General features: G+C 37.7%; 1 protein-coding gene across 7 annotated transcripts in view; it reads right to left on the bottom strand.

Moving 5' to 3' along the window:
• The window catches only part of ULK4 (unc-51 like kinase 4), a 249023-nt gene that overhangs the window by 163594 nt on the left and 64991 nt on the right, over window positions 1–20438 (bottom strand). For all 7 annotated transcript variants that reach the window (XR_015705322.1, XM_087757950.1, XM_087759450.1 and 4 more), the window contains exons 22-25: window positions 17508–17690; window positions 11541–11668; window positions 3552–3685; window positions 227–348 (exon numbers count right to left, since the gene is read on the bottom strand). Coding sequence is in view for 6 of the 7 variants with exons in the window: in XM_087757950.1 (XP_087614076.1) it covers window positions 227–348; window positions 3552–3685; window positions 11541–11668; window positions 17508–17690 (567 nt within the window). In the remaining variant the exon portion in view is untranslated. The remainder of the gene's footprint in view (window positions 1–226; window positions 349–3551; window positions 3686–11540; window positions 11669–17507; window positions 17691–20438) is intronic.

Raw genomic sequence — 20438 nt, 5'->3', positions numbered from 1 at the left:
CACGTATTTGCTTCTATTATTAGAGTTGCCTTACAATTTGCAAAAATAAGGCTTGCATCTTTAATACTGTTACATAGCTGGAATACTCATCAACATATCCACGCATTAATAAAAGTAATATTTTATCCACTCTGATCACAATCAGCAGAACTTAGATTTTGGGAAACTGCAACAGTTTGTCCGTTGTTTAAATTTTTTTTTTTTTTGAAAAAAAAAAAAAATCTACCTGGGATGTCACAAGATGAAGCACTACAGGCATCATAGGAAGGCACATCTTCAGCTGTTTGGCCTGAACTGTTGATGGGTGTTTACGTCCAGAGACATTAGTTAAGGCAGTGAGAATGTCACCTACAGAAAACAACATTTCAGACTGATCTAACATAACTGCTTTACTAAATGACAGCAAATGACATACAAAACATCTCTGTTCCAGCAACCTCTGTTCAATCCCATCTTCTCCCTCCTGCCCAAACTAGTGTTCATGTGACTGCATAATAAATCAGGCTGATCCAGCACTTCTCTTTTTCTCAGTGTTCAGCCAGACCAATTACCTGCTCTGGCTACAGAGACAAGAGCACAAACGTGACCTCTGACAAAAGGGTGAAGATAGAAATATAAGGCAGGTGTAGAGGCAAAGACGAAATTACCCCTCTTTGGCAGGATGGACTTATACCGGCTTTAGGTGGCTATATATGCATGGAATTACACTCTTGAAATTCTGGGGATGCAATTCTATTTCCAGTGAAACAAAAAGCAAAATTCTCATGACTTCCAGCCGACCAAGAGCTGAATTTGCCATGATTAGTAGGTGACATAATGCTCAAGCAGTATGTTTTTCCTGCAGCATAGTACCACCGGAAGCAAGAAACAAAGATCCTCCACCCCCCTTCCAAAAGATCCCTCCACCAGCCATGTACATGCACATTCTCATACACAAGTTTAACAATGACACAAGTGACCTAAAGCAACAGGAATTCTCAACGTTCTCGTACAAGAGGTAGCAGCAGGTCAATGAGAGAACTTAGTTACTTCCATAACAAACCTCAGACACAATAATGAGGGAACAAAATTTTAATTGCAATAGTGAAAATTATACTTCAGAACAGACACATAAAAATCAAGGAACATTATGCTAAATTTGTATTACATTAACTATTGTCTCAGAAAAACAAGACCCCTTCTGCATGGGATAAAGAACAGAAGCAGCAGGAGAAAAGTCACAGCTCATATGCAAAGAAGGAAAATTCTGTCCCTATAGCCTGAAAATATTAAAAGCCAAATCCTGTCTTGAAAGAACACTTACTATATTTTTTTCCCTAATGAGAGAACTGCACAAAACTGTAAAAGGGAAATCACAGAGATATTAAACAAATAAAGGATACGATTCAGTATTTTATACAATTTTCATGCCAGAAAAGGCCGTTCCTTTCAGAGTAAGTCACAGAATTTATTCATGTTGAATAATACCAATGCTTTTCTTCTGCTCCCATGGAGTTCAATTTTCAGCAAAAGCAGAAATGACAGAGCCTGGCACTAAAGTAGGTTGTAAAAATACCTAGCCTTAAAGATTTGACTTGTTCTATAATATACTGCTCAAGAAAAAGAAAGTATTGCCTAAAACTCCCCAAATACATAAACCAAAATATTGTTTTTTCATCAACACATTTTTGTTTTGAATTACTCACAATATTGTAATTCAACAAGACTTCTCTGTGGTTAGCAACAAATAATTTACTGAACAATCCACTTTCTCTCTATGTTTTAAGGCCTATATAATCATCACATTTACCAATTTTGCAGTTGATAAATAGACCAATACGGTGACTTTAATTTTTAGCATGATCTAAGCAATTTATATCTACTTCCTAGAAATAGCTTAAATATTATAAATGCAGAAATAAAATTAGTTTCTTACCTACAACAACTGAAAACTTTTAAAATTATCTACAAGTTTAACAATTTATTTCATTTGTTTAAATGTATCTTTAAGGCCAATTTCTACAACTTGCTAATCTATTTGGTTTATAGCTACATCTTGTGGAAGAAGATGGGATCAGTACGGAGCTTACATAAATGCATATTAAAAAAGGCAGCTGGGATTACTTCTAAATCAAACTACTTTTAACTGTTCCACTTTGCAAATCTGGTTATTTTTCTTAGGAGACCATAGCTTTTACCTCCTCAAGCAGAACATATTCCTTTGCCATACTCACAGCAATAAAAAGCCTTCTGACAAATGTGGGCAAATACGGACAGATAGCTTTATCTTAATAAAAACAATCAACACAAAAATCTAGCTTAGAAAGGAAAACAAAATGTAAAAATTATGCTTGATATATCAGTTGTCAACAATGCATTGAAATTGTACATCAGTAGTAAAAAAAACCCAGCAGAATACATGTTAAAGAAATTGATGTACTTTGTAGTATAATGATAGTAACTATATATTTCATGTATGGTACTTTCAGGTTCTAAGGAAATCTCAGGGCCTGCTATATTAGTTGCATATAGTACATACAAACAGTAGGAGGTGAATTTCTGCCTCAAACATTTATAGTCTGAGACTTCCAAATCCTGAAATATAGCCAATATGCAAACCTGATACTTATTTAGAAAAGGGATCAGGTATTTGCAACAAGGTAAAGATTTGCATTGTCATAGGAAGTAAAGTTGCTTTTAAATGAGCAGCATGACAGTTAGGTCTACTGACCTTTGCAGTGCTACCATTTCATTTTCAATATTCTAGCAATAATGTAGAGAAGATGAAAAATAAATCAGGTATCAACTCATCAGAAAATAATTTTATGAAAAAAATGTTTTATCATTTAATGACAAAGCATACACAATCAGGGTTGGTTTTGCTCCCTTTCTTTTCTTGAATACTCACTGCATTTCCTTCCTTGTCTTCCTATTTAGCTTTCTTACTCTATTTCTCACAAATACTAGTGAAATTTGAGCAGATATTCACAAAATTGTCCAAATGCATATCCTTGGCATAAAAGCTATTTTGCTGAAACTGCAGCACTGATGTTCTCTCAGAGAAAATCTTTCCATCTTTTCTTATGCATGAGCAAATCAGTTTCAGACATCTAGAACAACTGAAGTATCTAGGCTGAAATTTTACAGAAAAATTGCCTGAAGCAAATACTCAACATATGTGTTTCAGTGTAAGTGATTAATATGTACTCATGGATATGCCCTGTTGCATCTCTCCTGGCTCTATGCTTTATGAGGCGAATTTACTCTTAGGGTTTTCAATGCCTGGAATAGCTTTAGAACATTAATAAAACTTCTTGTACATTTGGGCTTCATTCCTGACTGAGTTGATGGGGCTTACCATTCAACAAATACAAAACATTAATATAGGAAATTATGCATTCCAATACAAAATATCTGATCATGACATAACTTAAAAACTTTATGAAGCTGATATCATGCAAACTTTATGTAATCAGACAATACAGTCTTCCCACCTGTATATGTAAGGAGATATTTATTTCTCGAGGGACTAAGCAAAGGTAAGATTTGTTCAGTTAACCGACTGAATTTACCTAGAATTCCTGGCAGCTCCTGCACAATGTGATAGATGAGAAGATCCAGGCATTTTGACAGGTATTCACTGCCGCCTTGCTGCTCTTTTCCTGGTGTGGTCTTTCTGCTGTCTCTTTCAATATACATCACGAGCCTACACTTAAGCAAGTGCAAAACATTACCTCTCATAACAAAAAAATGACACTATATCTCAAAAATACTACTGAACCAGACATTTCTAGTAACTGTGGTTACAAACAAGATGATCCATTAGTTTGGGCTCTGTAATTTTATTGAAATTTTAGACTTTCCTTTTCAAATAAATAGATTTTAAAAGTAACACAAATGACTGCATCGAGGAACAAGAGGATAGAAACCCTTAAGCTATTATGAGTGCAACTCTACTAGTTTAAATGCATATATGATGCTAACATAAGGAGTGAATCCCACTGCAGACTTAGACAGAGACCAATTTTAAAATCCACATTATTTTGAAATATATGACCAATATGCACAATACGAGCAAAAGACTAAAAGACATTCATTTTCAATATATAAGAATTCCTAAAGCAAGAATAATTTAAGTCAATGTAACACGAGATCAATCTTTCAATCAAGAAAAATCATACTACGTAAATCATACTACAGCCTATCAAAATGTTAGCACTAGTTAGAATGTCCATATTGAAAGAGATAAAAGTCCAAACCAGCCTTACATCCTTTCTCTAGAAATCTGGTATTCAAGATTTCTGAAGACGAACTCAATGCTTACATTCTAACTGATAAGTGCTGTGTAGCTATGCCATTCTGCAGAATGACATTTTCATAGTAAACTACGGTAACTGATTCATTAGCCATTAGCTAACTTACAAGAGATTGCTTTAATAATACACCTGTAACAGAATGCTTCAGGCAATACTTTAAAATGCTCATTTGAATAGATAGAAAGGCCAGACTTCCCTTTAGGGGCATAATATTGACATCTTTGTTTCACATTCAAACTCCCTGGGGGTCCTGTGCAAAAAACCATCAGTCACTCATGAGTGAAATCCATGCTCTGGATATTAAGAATGTACTTCAGTATTAACTTTTTTTTTTAATACTCTTCTTATAATCAATGTTCTTTTATAGAAGTATGAAAATAACTTATTTAAACTGCCTCAAGTGTACACAACAAAACTGCAGGACTCACAAACACAAAATTTTATCCTACAAGGTGTGTATTTCCATCAAAAAGCCAATTTACTCAATGAAATAAAAACTACCTAAGAATGCATTTTGCAGGATTAGGCCTCTAAACAATGCATGATTGTTATGGAATACTACAGCTCACCTTATCCTTCCTGAACTGTGCTACAAAGACAAAGAGAGAGATAAATGAAAAGACCCGTTCAGTAACTACCTTTCACCTCTGCAATAGCCCAGATGCAACACATTCAGCTGCACTTCCCAGAGACTATGGGGACATCTTTTATTTTTCTGGAAATTGTATTAAATTGAATTTTGATTTGTCTGGTAGAAGAGAAGTACTTAAAAATCTGATATTACGCTTCAAGCCGGTCATAGGTTTGCCAAGCTGGTGAAGAGAGCTTTAAACTAAAGTTGCCGGAGGAGGGAAACCTCAATCCATCTCACTCCTACCAGTTGGATGTCAGTGCCAGCAATAGATTCCCAGAGCCTGGAGAAGGATCACGGGTCAGCAGGAGTGCACCTGAAGAGCAGCACAAAGGAATTCCAACCAGTAAGTCAGCTTCATTGGGGGCCCAAATTAAATGCCTCTATGCAAATGCACGCAGCATGGGGAATAAACAAGAGGAGTTAGAGACATGCACACGCCTGCAGGGATATGATCTTATCGGCATCACGGAAATGTTGTGGGATGGCTCCTATGACTGGACTGTTGGAATGGAAGGATACAGGCTCTTGAGGAAAGACGGGCAGGGGAGACGAGAAGGGGGTGTCGCCCTCTATGTCAATGACCAGCTGGCGTGCATGGAGCTCCGCCTGGGGATGGATGAGGAGCCAACCGAGAGGTTATGGGTCAGGATTAAAGGGAGGCCAGGGACGGGTGACACTATAGTGGGGGGCTGCTACAGGCTACCTGACCAGGAAGATCGAGCAGATGAGGCCTTCTATAGACAGATAGGAGCAGCCTCACATTCAAAAGCCCTGGTTCTCATGGGGGACTTCAACCACCCCGACATCTGTTGGAGGGACAACATAGCAGGGCATAAGCAATCCAGGAGGTTCCTAGAATGCATTCATGATAACTTCCTTCTCCAAGCGACAGATGAGCCAATGAGGTGAGGTGCTATGCTGGACCTTATTCTCACCAATAAGGAGTGGCTGGTGGGGAATGTGAAGCTCAAAGGCAGACCTGGCTGCAGTGACCATGAAATGGTGGAGTTCAAGATCTTTAGGGCACTGAGGAGGGCGCACAGCAAGCTCACTACCCTGGACTTCAGGAGAGCAGACTGACCTCTTCAGGAATCTGCTCGGTAGAGTACCATGGGCAAAAGCCCTGGAGGAAAGAGGGGCCCAAGAAAGCTGGTTAATATTCAAGGATCACCTCCTCCAAGCTCAGGAGCAATGGACCACAACAAAGAAGTCAGGCAAAAACGCCAGGAGGCCTGCACGGATGAACAAGGAGCTCCTGAACAAACTCAAATTCAAAAAGGAAGCCACAGAGGGTGGAAGCAAGGACAGGGAGCCTGGGAGGAATACAAAGAAATTGTCCGAGCAGCCAGGGATCAGGTTAGGAAAGCTAAAGCCCTGATAGAATTAAATCTGGCCAGGGATGTCAACAGCAATTAAAAAAAAGCTTCTATAAATACCTCGGTGATAAAAGAAAGACTAGGAAAAATGTGGGCCCTCTCTGGAAGCAAACAGGAGACCTGGTTACCCAGGATATGGAGAAGGCTGAGGTACTTAATGACTTTTTTGCCTAAGTCTTCACCGGCGAGTGCTCTAGCCACACCACCCAGGTCGCAGAATGTAAAGGCAGGGACTGGGAGAATGAAGAACCACCCACTGTAGGAGAAGATCAGGTTCAAGACCATCTGAGGCACCTGAAGGCGCAGAAGTCCATGGGACCTGATGAGATGCATCCATAGGTTCTAAGGGAACTGGCAGATGAGGTTGGTAAGCCACTATCCACCATATTTGAGAAGTTGTGGCAGTCTGGTGAAGTTCCTGCTGACTGGAAAAGGGGAAACATAACCCCCATTTTTAAGAAAGGGGAAAAGGAAGACCTGGGGAACTACAGGCCAGTCAGCCTCACCTCTGTGCCCAGCAAGATCATGGAGCAGATTCTCCTGGAAACTATGCTAAGGCACATGGAAAATAAGGAGGTGATTGGTGACAGTCAACATGGCTTCACTAAGGGCAAATAGTGCCTGACAAATTTGGTGGCCTTCTACAACAGGGTTACAGTGTTGGTAGATAAGGGAAGAGCAACAGATGTCATCTACTGGGACCTGTACAAAGCATTTGACACTGTCCCACGAGACATCCTTGTCTCTAAATTGGAGAGACATGGATTCGACTGACAGACCACTTGGTGGATAAGGAATTGGCTGGATAGTCGCACTCAGAGTTGCGGTCAACAGCTCGATGTCCAAGTGGAGATCAGTGATGAGTGGTGTTCCTCAGGGGGCGGTATTGGGACCAGCACTGTTTAACATCTTTGTCGGCAACATGGACAGTGGGATTGAGTGCATCCTCAGCAAGTTTGCTGATGACACCAACCTGTGTGGTGCAGTCGACACGCTGGAGGGAAGGGATGCCATGCAGAGGGACCTGGACAGGCTGGAGAGGTGGGCCCATAGGAACCTCATGAAGTTCAACAAGGCCAAGTGCAAGCTCCTGCACATGGGTTGGGGCAATCCCAAGCACAAATACAGGCTGGGCGGAGAACGGATTGAGAGCCTCTCCTCTCCCTGAGGAGAAGGACTTGGGGGTGTTGGTTGATGAGAAACTCAACATGACCCAGCAATGTGCGTTTGCAGCCCAGAAAGCCAACCATATCCTGGGCTGCATCAAAAGAAGCATGGCCAGCAGATTGAGGGAGATGATTCTGCCCCACTACTCTGCTCTCATGAGACCCCACCTGGGGCACTGTGTCCAGCTCTGGGGCCCCCACCATAAGAAGGACATGGACCTGCTGGAGTGAGTCCAGAGGAGGGCCATAAAGATGATCAGAGGGCTGGAGCACCTCTCCTATGAGGACAGGCTAAGAGATTTGGGGTTGTTCAGCCTGGGGAAGAGAAGGCTCCGGGGAGACCTTATAGCAGCCTTCCAGTACCTGAAGGGGGCCTACAAGAAAGCTGGAGAGGGACCTTTTACAAGGGCACATAGTGATAGGACAAGGGGTAATAGCTTTAAACTGAAAGAGGGTAGATTTAGATTAGATATAAGGAAGAAGTTCTTTACTATGAAGGTGGTAAGGCACTGGAACAGGTTGCCCAGAGAAGTTGTGGATGCCCCCTCCCTGGAAGTGTTCAAGGCCAGGTTGGATGGGGCTTTGAGCAACCTGGTGGAATGGAAGGTGTCTCTGCCAATGGCAGGGGGGTTGGAACCAGATGATCTTTAAGGTCTCTTCCAACCCAAACCATTCTACGATTCTGTGATTCAAATAGAATTCCTTAAAAAAGCTTTTTTTAATCTAAAAAATCGAATATTTTAAATTAAAATAGTATAAAGCCTTCTAGCCTTTCCAGACAACCAAGTAATTTTTACTCAAAAACTGTTTAACTTTGAACAAAAACATGACAAAAGATCAGATTTTGTATGTTTTTTTTTCTTTAAGAAAACACTTCCATGATTTAACAATCATCTGATTCTATATAGAACTATGTTTAGATCTGTTTAAGTTTTACTTGAAATGGGCCGAATAGACTTCAATGAGTGGTTTTATTGCTGGGGTAGGGGCAGGGGGTTCATTTTTTAAAAGCATGTTTTATTAGTTAATCACATTTGAGAAGCATACAAAGCATGTTCATATATTCTGAGAGAGGAAAGATACAAAGTTTATGTAAACTCATGAGTTCTTTCTTTATGTGTTGTCCTTCCCACCACAAAATTGTCTTTCACAAAGATTTTCTAAAAAAATGCACAATTATTTTTTCTCTGATAGTACTGTTCAACTAAACATTGCCTTGAGAAAATTGTACAGATCCATATATAGGAAGGAAAGCATTAGTATCTCTATTTTCCTTCGACAAATTCCTCAGTCATATGTAGAACAATTCATCAGTTACTTTTATTCCCTGAAGAATCTCAGTGTTCCATCTAATGGGCAAAACTAGGCCTATGGAAATACATTTATTCAATTCATATAATGCACACATTTGTCTTGCACTCAACAATACATGAAAAAAATATGTAGGTATTACTATAAATAAATTAAATGTGACGAGGAATAAACCACTGTCTATGAAGCCAGGTTTGATTTTTTAAAAATTTCTTCAAGTATCTGTATTGCATGATATGGCCATCAGTGAGCTTTTACACAAAAAAGCAAAACAACCTAAGTTTTCTGAGAAAAGATGTGTAGAGTGGAGCAAAAAGGAGAACTGCAGAGAGTTAACAGTCCTGAGTAACAGGAATGGGAACAAGGTCTACTACTTAAAAAGTATAGGAACTGTTCACTTATAAAGATGATCAGCATGAAAAAAAGAGAAGATTTAGTCAAAATTCAGAAGATTGAGCAGAGACATGGTAAGACATGGTCTTCAAATATACAGAAGTCACTGTAAAAGGAAAGAGACTACAGTGTTTTCTGTGCTTAACCTGTAGAATTGAAATTTCAATGAGAAAACAACAAGTATTTTTGAGCATTAGGAAGAGCTAACAATTAGAACAGCTGTCTAAAAGAGGTCATGGAATACCCACCAATTTCCACCAATCGTTAAAAAATATTTCTTGAGCATAACAGCCCTTGACCTGCATCAGAAGGGTAGACCCTGCAACCTCTCAAGGTCTCTTTAAGAACTGTTTTCTAAAATTTATTCATTCCCTTCCATCAGTGACATTTACCCTCAACATCCTTAAAATCAGCTTTAGATATCAATAAGGTTCAGCTACAACTTTACCAGCATCTCAACAGGGGGAAAAAAATGCATGCAGCCGCCAGATGACTGAACCTAAAAGGAGGAGGTCTCTCACTAGCAGTCTTCTCCCTACTTCTCCCTTCAGTTCACTAAGTTTACAGAGAATGACAGAGCCCCAAGAAACTAAAGAATGTCTTGCATGTTCTGAGGACATATACAGTCCATTTACCCCGACAATTCAAGGACCCATTTTTAGTCAACCTCTGCTAACAGAAAATGATGAAGATTTTGAAAGGATATTTAATATAGATACATTGTTTATTTTACAGAGGTGCAACACTGGATGGCAGATCATGCTAGTAAGAAGGGTCAATCCCTATTTCTCCCCATCTATGCTTTTTTAATTTTTTTTTTTAGTTTGATACCAGCTTGCTGTTTTTTTTTCCCTGAAATCACTGGCTTGTGTAATTGTTCCCTCCTGCCTTCTATTTCCATGTTTTCCCATTTGACTGAGCACCAAACTTTTCTGTTCTTTTTTTCACTATTTTTCTAGGCCAATCTTAGACATATAAGGCCAACAGGCTATGCTAGATGCAAGATTGTAATAGGTCTCCAGGTAAAGCTTTTCCTTTGAGGGAATATACAAGATCTGAAAATTTTAAAAATATGGGGGGTGGGGACAGGTAACAGAGAAAGATTTTGCTCAAAAGTTATGCTTTTGTGCATAGTTAGGCTTTTACAGACTGTGAAAGTCTGTCAGGAATACTACCCTATCTTTCCACAAGTGTCCATCTCTGCAGACAGTACAAAAAGAGGTTTAAATACATTCTTTAGGGAGGAAGTTCCATATCCAGGGCAGTCTCTATTCACCTAGGAAATTCCCTGAAACCATTTAGATCCAGAAAAAACAATTCAGTGAGACTAATCAGAAATTACTACCAGTTCCGAAAAGGGTGAAATTTTAAGTCTCAACAAATCAGGTTGTATTCCTCCCCTTATTAACCGGTAGCCTGCCTTTGCAAATCATGGAGAAAACAAGGAGACTAGAAAACTCAGGATGATTATCAAAACAAATGAATTTGCATATTGTAAGCAAACAAGTGCTATTTCAGCCTAAGAGGTCTCGTATCTTCTCTAGCTGTCTTGTTTGTGGAAGAACAAAAGGTATGTAATGGACTACCATGAGACAGGTAGAAAAAAGAATAACAGGTGAATTGTATCAGTGTTGTGTGAGAAAAATCCACTCCAAAATTACATCTGATATTACATGTAAATGCTTTTCATCCACAGATCTCAAAATCTCTAAGTACTTTGGAAAGTCCTAGTGGAATTTCCTCAGTGACATTCATTGTCAAGCTCTTGAATTACACGCTCCCACCACAACTAATTTCATAATTTAAAGATATGTTATGACAGATTCAGAGAATTTAAAAAAACAAACAAACAAGTCTCTGCGAAGGTATGTACAATTTTGATCACTAAACTAAACAAAAGCCTTTTCCAATGCCAAACTGAACAACATTTAACTTGAAGCTGTAGAGATATATGCAGTGTTGCCATGAAAGAGTTATTACTGTTTTATCATCTGCATCATACCCTTTAACTGATGCACACTGAAAAGTTGCCTTATATTGATTATCATAAACAGATTTTATAATCTAAAGCAATGTAAATCCTGTTACAGGCACTAGCTGCAACTGCTAAAGACAAATCAGTAAGTAGAAATTATGCACATTTTACTACATACTCTTTATATTTCTCAAACATTTTCATAAAGAGATTTGAATATATCAAACATTTTCAATAGTTATCCAACTGATTACTGCTTACTGTACTAGTAATTTTGAACTTATTAGTCTTACTTTTGAAGTAACTTTTCTGTCACAGAAGTGGAGAGATTTAACTAAATATACCAATAGGAATTCAACGGTGTAAGTCAAAGAATATCCACCACCTTACCTTGCTTGACAACTCAGTAGCAACATCTCCCTGTTATTAATTAAAACTTGTAGCAGGACGAGAAAGGCTTTTGCTCGAATAAAAGTTGAAGGACTTTCAAGTAAACGAGTAATTGTAGTCACAAAATCCTTGGTGGAAATAAACACAAATACATTAATATTATTTTATGGAAAAAGGTTACTTGCACTGTATTTTAACACTGCATACATTCAAAATTTGCTCATTTTCACGTGCAATAGTACAGTACTTTTCATGTCACTCATAGCAAAAAGAATAAAAAAAATAAAAAAGCCATAAAACACTACCAAATTAATTCTGTCCAAGACAGACCGGCCCAGTGCAAAGCTGCTTTGTACATCTTCTCAAGAGCTGCAACAAGTAAACACTATCTAGTGTACTATGTCCAAAATGGTACAAAATGAACTATAAAATATGACAGAATTTATATTTTAAAATGTCTTACCTTAAGGATAAACATACGATATCTTAATATATTTATTTTAAAAGGAGACTGAAGGATTTTCAGAATACATAAATATTTCAGAACAAATATGATTAAATGTTTACCTATTAATTCCCATATATGCAGGAAGATTAAAAACAACACATTTGTTGGACAGAATCATGTCTACATCAGACCCTAAATTATACAACAGATGCTCCAAATAGATGGCAAAACTGTTTCTACCTTCTCTGACTGTACTTGTCTAAACTAATTTTATTTTGGATTCATGAAGTGAAGTACACCTTTTCAAGGAACAACCCAAATTAGGACTTGGAAAGAAAGAAAAAGCATAAACCACAAACATTAAGGAGCCATGACTTTCCTAATCCACTGACCACTCTCCATTCCCATGATAAAGTCAATGTATAAGATGCTAAGATCCTTGCTAACTCCTTCCTTCCTGTAAATCCAAATGAAAGAATAATTTTAAAAGTTTTAAAAGGATAGTGAGAAATAAAGAATAACCAGAAAATACTTCCCTTCAAAAGTTTAACAATGGTTAGCTGACTGGATTCTGAAATCACAGCTTTCTCCTTTTCTCTCTCTCTCTATTTTGCCCTGTATATTGAAAGGATTTTCTTCTCTAGTTTCCGGAATGTGGCCTGACATGTGGAAAGATGTGAAATTCATGTGTACTGCCTCAGCTTCCAAGGGAATAAAGCTGAGAATCAGCGGAAGGAAAAAAAGAGCTCTTGTATTATGAATAGCAGAATTAGGTATTATGAGTTGTAAAAAGCGTAAGATGAGGATCATTTATGCCCTGTCCAACAATATGTTGTAACTCCTGAAGAACCAAAGGAGAAAAAAAGAAAAAAAAAAAAAAAGATGACAAAAAACATACGGAGTATCCTCTACCTCTGAGGAATAAAAATATCTGCTACTCATCTGTACTCTTCTTCTACAAAGACCAATTGGGCTATTTGGTACCAAAAAAAAAAAAAATCCATCTTCAGAGATGACCTTGCTGGCAGCAGCAATGGTATTTTTGGATAAGCTCTTGATCAGAATGCCTTGTTCTGAAAACACAAACCCTACTTCAAATCTCTCTCTCTCTCTCTGAATTAAAAACTGAGCCAGAATTTAGAAACTGAGTCAATTGTCTCTATCCAAGAATTACACTGAGCACAAATGGCCTCATAAACAGAAACTACCTTCAAACATTTGAGCTAGATTCTCAAGGGAGTGACACTACAGCATAAAGAGGTGCGTAGTGTGTGCCTGCACGTTGCGTACAAAGTTTAAAATCCTGCTCTGTGATGCACATTTAACATACCAAGTATTCAAATTCCCTCTTTTGCTGACAGAATAACTGAAAGGCAACTTCATTGTCATAAAACTGAAAATCAACACTGAATGTAATTTATTAGAGACAGTCTTTGCAACAATTAACTATACCTCTTTACAGAGACTGGAAAAAGAACAGGAGTGTAAGAGATGGCCAACAAACCATCAGATTCTACTCTGATACCATTTTAACATTGTCTTCAAAAGCAGTCAGCATAGACAGTAACTACAGAAATCCCAGAAAAACAAAGTGTTATTAATTATTCGAGAACTTTTCTTGTATTTCTGTAATTTACTTCATAAACAGAAGAGTTCCTCAATCTTGTGGTTAATAAGCATAAGCTATGTGAAGTTAACTGCTTTAAATACTTCAACAGCTCATGGAGCATGACTTGCAGCTCCTCCAGTACGAACCTGCAGCGGTAAAGTTCTTAAATGACAACCTACTAAAAGCAAAGATTGATATTTTAATGAAGTAGGGTTTTGTGGGGTTTTGGGGGTTTTTTTATGAAATTACTCAAAACAACCAAGAAAAGTTTTTATGTTAAGAAACCCCATAAAGCCTCAGACTTAATGAAAGAGTATATATAATGCAACACTGCCTGCTAACATAAATGGACTTGCTAGACCAAGCACAGGAACACCATGACAAAGACACAAGCAACTATAAGCCAAAGCACATCTGACTATTTTCAGCCCTCACGCTCTGGAAAGCAAGAATATTTCAATGTTACATGTGGGGGTTACCATGGGTTAAGACAACGTTGTCCGTCAAAATCAGTTACATCAGACTTATCTGGGAATGTTCTAATAATCTGGCTTAAGAAATAAATGTGACATTTTGGAATTTGCTTTTCTGGCTGGTCTGAGGACTGCAAAACAGCAACAGTTTATCCAAAGAAAATCTGAAGCACATCTTTGCTGACCTGCAGAACTCAATATATCAGAAAAGCCAAAATTTGCTGAAATACCATCTAAGACATGAATTATTAATCGTTTCACTATTATATTATTCTTCCCTCCCCTGCAACTGTTTGATGTAACCATGGAGACTCTGCAGGGTAAGGACGCTCTTTTCATTGCAAGTGAACGCACTGTCAACGTCAACAAGATCGTGATTTTATATTGGATACTCTCAGTAATATTGCAAAGCAAGTTTAAAACAAATCACAAAAAGCAATGATGTTTTTGAACTGGCTACACAAGGGAAAAAAACTCAGACTACTATTTCACTACACAAGAACTGAACTTGTGATAGCAATCATTTGTTGTCTTGTTGTGTATTTTCAAATTCTCTTTCTATGCATTGCAAATGCCTCCTTATTATTATAAGTTAAGGGTTACAAAGACTTTGTTAAAGACAGTTATATCTTTTTATTCATTCATACTGATACTGGCAAAACCATCAACATCAGATGTAGCTACTTGTCCACATTCAGGTAAAAGACAAAGAACTGAAAAAGGTAACTGAAATATGAGGACACCATTTATAACGCATTTATACTGCTTTTTTCAGTGCCATAATTGGATATGACCGAGATAAAAATATGCTATAGCCAGTAGTGCAGGGAAGCGATGAAACAATGCACTTGTGACAACGTATTGCCATCACTATCTGAATAATTTTACTTACTAGTATTTGAGAAAAAACAAACAAATAAAAAAAGCCTCACCCCATTATCTGACCTCTGGAAGAATCAAACTGCATTCAAAAAGTTGTATGACTGGTTTTCACTCATTCAAAGGTGAATCTTGATAGCCAGATGAAAGGAATTAGCAATATTTTTTTTATCTACTGCTACAGTGTGTCAAAGATCTTTGCTTTTGAGTTCTTTTTCGACACTTTATTTTAAAAACATAATTTCAACTTTTTTTGTTTCCAAGACAAGAAACTAAAATAGAGAGGCTTTGTATCAGAGAGGGACAAAAACCAGTCCTTTTAGTTATTGTAGTTCTCTGAAGTGTAGATGACCACAGAACTGCTTTTCTACTTTGTCTTTTGGCTTTTATTTTGTAACTGGTTTTATCAGTGCTCTTGAAGGGAGTGGAAAACACGGGCAGCCTTAAGTCTTGTAAGCTAGAGGAGTTTCCAGATAACGCATACAAAGCTAAATTATCTCCATCTTGAATTTATATCTTTAAGCATCTTTTAATATGTTGGTTTGCAGCTGTATTAAAAAGATAGTCACAACCTTGTCACTACCTTCTGTATAACACTGAGGTCCTTCTGCCTCTTAAGCTACAGTATACAAGAATTCTACAGAAGGCAAAATACTTTGTAGGCCAACACGACCCACTTGTTTTTCCTTTCCTCTTCTCTCCTTAAAGTGGACTTGTGTGTCATGCTCATGGAATACTGAAAATTGCATGGATTATTAAATTCAGTTTTCAGCAATAAAATATTATTACTCCATGTAATGTGACAGTACCTAGCAGTTCAATTCAGGAGCAGGATTATATTTTTCTTGAATAGGATCTAAAAATAGAAATCTAGTTTCTGCTTCCAAAATCCTACAATCTAATTTGAGCAAAATAGACATTGTATGAGATACAGATTTATCTGAGCTGTAAGGCAGATACAGTTACCAAATGTGGGCACATGCAGTAGAACTAGACCCTCTTTAACAGTTTTTAAAGCACAATGTTTTTTCAGTTACAACTTTGGGTATTATTTACACTTCTATCATTGGTTTGATATATGCTGTTAAAAGAATGTCTATATTTGTCTATATTTCAATTTTCTAATCTGCAAAACTTGCTCACAAAACCCCTATGACAATCCATTAATGATTAAGCAGCAATTTTAAACCCACCAAGATTCAGCCATTGCTGTACTGCATGCCAACAAAATACTTTGTTTTCCTATAACTAGTTGGAGAATTTCAGAGTTGATTATAACATCAAAAATTTGATTAAAATAGTTCATAAGAACTGCAGTATCAGAAAGGGAGTCCTTTTAGCAATGCAAGTCCTCGATAAATGAGAAATTCTTCACAGAAAACATCATGCTGTAGCCATATGATTGTTACACATTGCATTCTTTCGCTGAATGTTCAAGTGCATATTTTTGAACATAGTTCTCTAACTATACCACCAACTCACAGTAATGTGCACTATTACAAACTGCGACATTATGGGACAATTTGCCACCTGTTACTGCTGTAGTAGTTGAATCTGTGGAAAGCTTAAGGCCAGCTGACACACATTTACAAAAACACATTGGCAATTCTGACAAGGTACAGAAAGTACTTTTAGGAAGAGAATGAGCGATTTCAGGCTGCAAGAAGAGATGGGTGGAAAACAGTAGATTATTTTTTAATTTAAACATTGTTGTTGAAACAATGTGTATAGAAACCAAATTAATCTCTCTCAACTAAAGCCTAATAGATTGTTATGGTCACGATGACTCCAGGTTACAGCATATATTACAACAGAGTACCTGATGAACACATGAGCTAGAGTTCCTATTTTCTTTGTGATTTTTATCCTTTCCAAGCAGAGGGGGATTACTTTTGTTTAAGTTGTGCAGATGTACTGCCAAAAAAATAAACACTATTTCTCTAAACACGGAATAATTTGGTGATCAAAATAGAAAGCTTTTAATCATCTCTTCCAAAAATTATATTACACATAAATCAGAACCAGTGGTTTTATTCCGTGACACTAAAAAGAAAACTCTAAGTTATTAAAATGCTAATTTCTGCAAGACAACATTTCACTTACAAATTGGCCTAAGGTCCTTTAAACAGAGCATAAAGTACAGCTTTAGATTCAATCAGGACACTCATTATTTTCTCTTTTAAATGTCTAAGAGAGCTATGTCAAATAGTTGTCCTCATGCATTCCTTATTGTTTTTCCTTAGGGCCATTATCAGTTATGGTCAGGCTAGAGTTTTCTGAATTGATTGAATTCTAGCTGCAGTAGCAATCTATATAACCATTAGTACCAGCTCTTGAAGATCTGCGAGAGAGAAAGAAAAACTATACACCTTGTTATTTAGATTTTAAGCAAATAAAAATATAAAATAAACACATTCCTCATTTCCTGCTATTCAGATATGTTAAGTGATACTGATACTGAGTGATACCGAGTTAAGCATTTTGAAAACACAAAAACACTACCAGAGCCAACTTTAACTTTCCATTAGTGAAATTCCATGCTTAATCTGAAATCAAACCTTTTCTTGAATCAGCCTCTGTAGATGAATCCCACATGACAACATTGCCGAAAACATGGTGAGCATGTACTGCTGAATTTTGCATATTCCATTTGCCAAGGAATTTAGTACGGCTGTTAATCCCACTTTTTCAATGACACTCTGGAAAGCATTGGGTGAGTAACGAGTAATTCTGCATAAAGCCTACAAAAGTGGGAAAAAAAAAAAGACAACTATTGTTATTTCATGGGATTATCATCTCAAGAAAAATAATGGAGAATAAAAACAGGTGGTGACTTTTCCAATAGTTTAGGAATGTAGAGAATCCATACAGTTTCAGTCATAAAACAAATATTAGGGGAAAAGGCTACTTATTTTTAGAGACCTGGAATTCTTCTAAATGTATTGCTATACACACCATGCAGCTAAAACTGAAATATTTGGTACACCAGAGTCACATTACTCTTTCCCTCTAGAGAACAATAATGATGGAGCAGCATAGTCCATGCTTGACTCTTTTATCAGCACAGAATGTAGATAGCATCAGATAACACTGTACTAGAAAGGAGCACAGGCAGCAGAAAATATAGAGATGGCACACACCACAGAAATTCCGGTCACCCATAAGGTGGGCATCTTTCTTCTCTCTCTCTGTGCTCATGGACCATAATCTGCTATGTAGTAGTTCACTATCTAAAGTCTATCTTTAGATCTAGATACTACTTTAGATCTAAATACTTGTTAAGGAGCAGTATTTAGTATAGTAAACATGCAAACTATTCTCCAGATGGTTGATTTACAAATATCAGTGATTAAAACAATTCTAACAGAAAATGCAGATATTGACTACTCTAGTGAAGGGAGCACAAATCTGTTCAGTGTATACTAACTTAGCTATTTCATAACAAATGTTACCAAATGACCAAAGTTAACACAGCTTTTCCTTTTGATACCTCTGGAAATGCAACCTTCAAAATACTTAATTCTCTCCAGCTAAAGAAAATAAGACTCTTTAGACATTTAAAATTTCATTTTCCTTGGCTTTCATGTAGTGTTTGGATAGGAAGACAGATTATGTCAATCATTTGATTCACGTGAAAATCTAAATTGGTTTTAGGGAAAAACTTTGAAGGCGACTTTCTTCTGTGAAAAGTAGGCAATATTACCACTTCTTTGCGCTTTTCAGACCAGCTATATTTAGAAATTGCTGCTTACTTGGTGTGCATTCAATAGTGAGGTCTCATTTAAGAGAGACTGTAGTCAATTACACCCACAGAATACTATCAGCAGAGAAAAGCTTTCCATGTAAGAACCTCAGAAACTGTCCAGTTCACCAGTGCCCTTAGAAACATTACTCAAAACACACTAAAAAAAAAAAAAGAAGGCATAAAAGACAATAAATCAAGAACTTATGATTTTTAAACAGACATTTTATTGATGCCGTTCATCTACTCTGCTCCTGTTCTTCCTTGTCCTTTCTGGTCCAGGAACCGTATCGATTGCAGCCTTTTATTTTTCTTCTTCCCCCCCCTCCTTTTACAACACAGACACTCAATCTCAGTTTCTTAATACAGCACGGTCTATTTCTCCAAGGATAAAATCCAGCCCTTCACCTCCACTCTGAGTTCTCAAAATGAGCGGGCAGGAGGTATGCGCATTCACTAAACATATCCTTGAGGGTCATATTATCAGTGCACTGCTGGGACCTAGGGACAGACCGTGTCAAAGCAACATGGAGCTAACTTGGTGTGCTAATGTGGTGCATGCAGACGTGCCAATGCCTTAGCTGTCTGCTACAGACCTTGTCAAACAAGGGTGACCATAGCCACAGGCCACCAGATGACCTCCAGGAAAATCTGGTAGGAAAGACGTGGCTGTCTTCTAGGATCATATTGCAGCTTTGGAGACAGCAGGAAAGCTCCAGCCCACCAACAGCCAAGGGAGAAGCTTTAAACTCCCTAGCTTGGATGTCAGAGAGCACTCTGCTGTACGAGTGAAACCAACACTTCAGCAGAAAAGCAGAGGATAGAGTTTAATGGGGGACAGAAGACTAAGTATCCTAAATCACTTCAGTAGATCCAGTATCTGGAGAGAATAGATGGAGATAGGTCAAAAGGTGGTGGAGCAGGAATTGGGAACCAATGATGAGAAGAGGTAAGAGTAGAGCTCACACCATCATCTCTCAGCAGCGGTCTTGGAACAGGAAATGATCACAGAGAGAGTAAGGCATTGGCAGAGCCTCTCCTGAGATTGGCGTCTCCGTCCTTGCTCTCTGCACAGCCTTAACCAGCACCTTTCCTGCCAGCAGCTCCACCCCTAGCATCATGATCCTTATTGGTCCCTTCCAACTTGAGATATTCTATGACTCTATGATCATTCGTACCCTGTCCATTGGCTTCTGGTCTTACATGCCATGCGGTGGCTCGATAACATTCACCCTTTCAGGATGTACTCCATGACTCTCTCAAGTTTGAGAATGAATGCATTAATGTATCTGCAATACTCAAGTCTCCAAAAGAAACTATTCAGCACCAATTATTTAAGAAAAAAAAAAAAACACATAAACAAAAATAAACCCCAAAAGACTGTGTTGAGCTTTCCCAAATTAGTTTCCGCTTAAGTGGCTTATGTTTTGTTACTCCTCCTCCAGCAGAAAAAACCATCTCTTAGAAACAAAATTAAAAATTATTTTTAAAAGCATCTTAAAAACTTTCAGTATACTGGAAAGAAAATATTCTTCCTGCTGCTGAGCTTGTCAGAATGTCACTTTGACATGTTACAGAATTATTTCTTCTCTGAGTCTAGCAAAATGATAAAAAGATATAGCTTTCCTACAGGCAATATCTGTGATATTTACCCGAGGCATGTTGGACTCCAAAGTGAGCAAAAATACTGAGACACAATCCCCGTTTGCCACCTCTGACAGGCAGGACAAGGTAAAGTGTCATTTCT

The sequence above is a fragment of the Nipponia nippon genome, unplaced genomic scaffold, assembly GCF_047370975.1.
Source record: "Nipponia nippon isolate SJK-2023a ecotype South Korea unplaced genomic scaffold, ASM4737097v1 scaffold_1, whole genome shotgun sequence".
NCBI classification, from domain to species: Eukaryota; Metazoa; Chordata; class Aves; order Pelecaniformes; family Threskiornithidae; genus Nipponia; species Nipponia nippon.
Note: the sequence above shows the minus strand (reverse complement) of the source record. Positions and strands in the feature narration are given on the sequence as shown.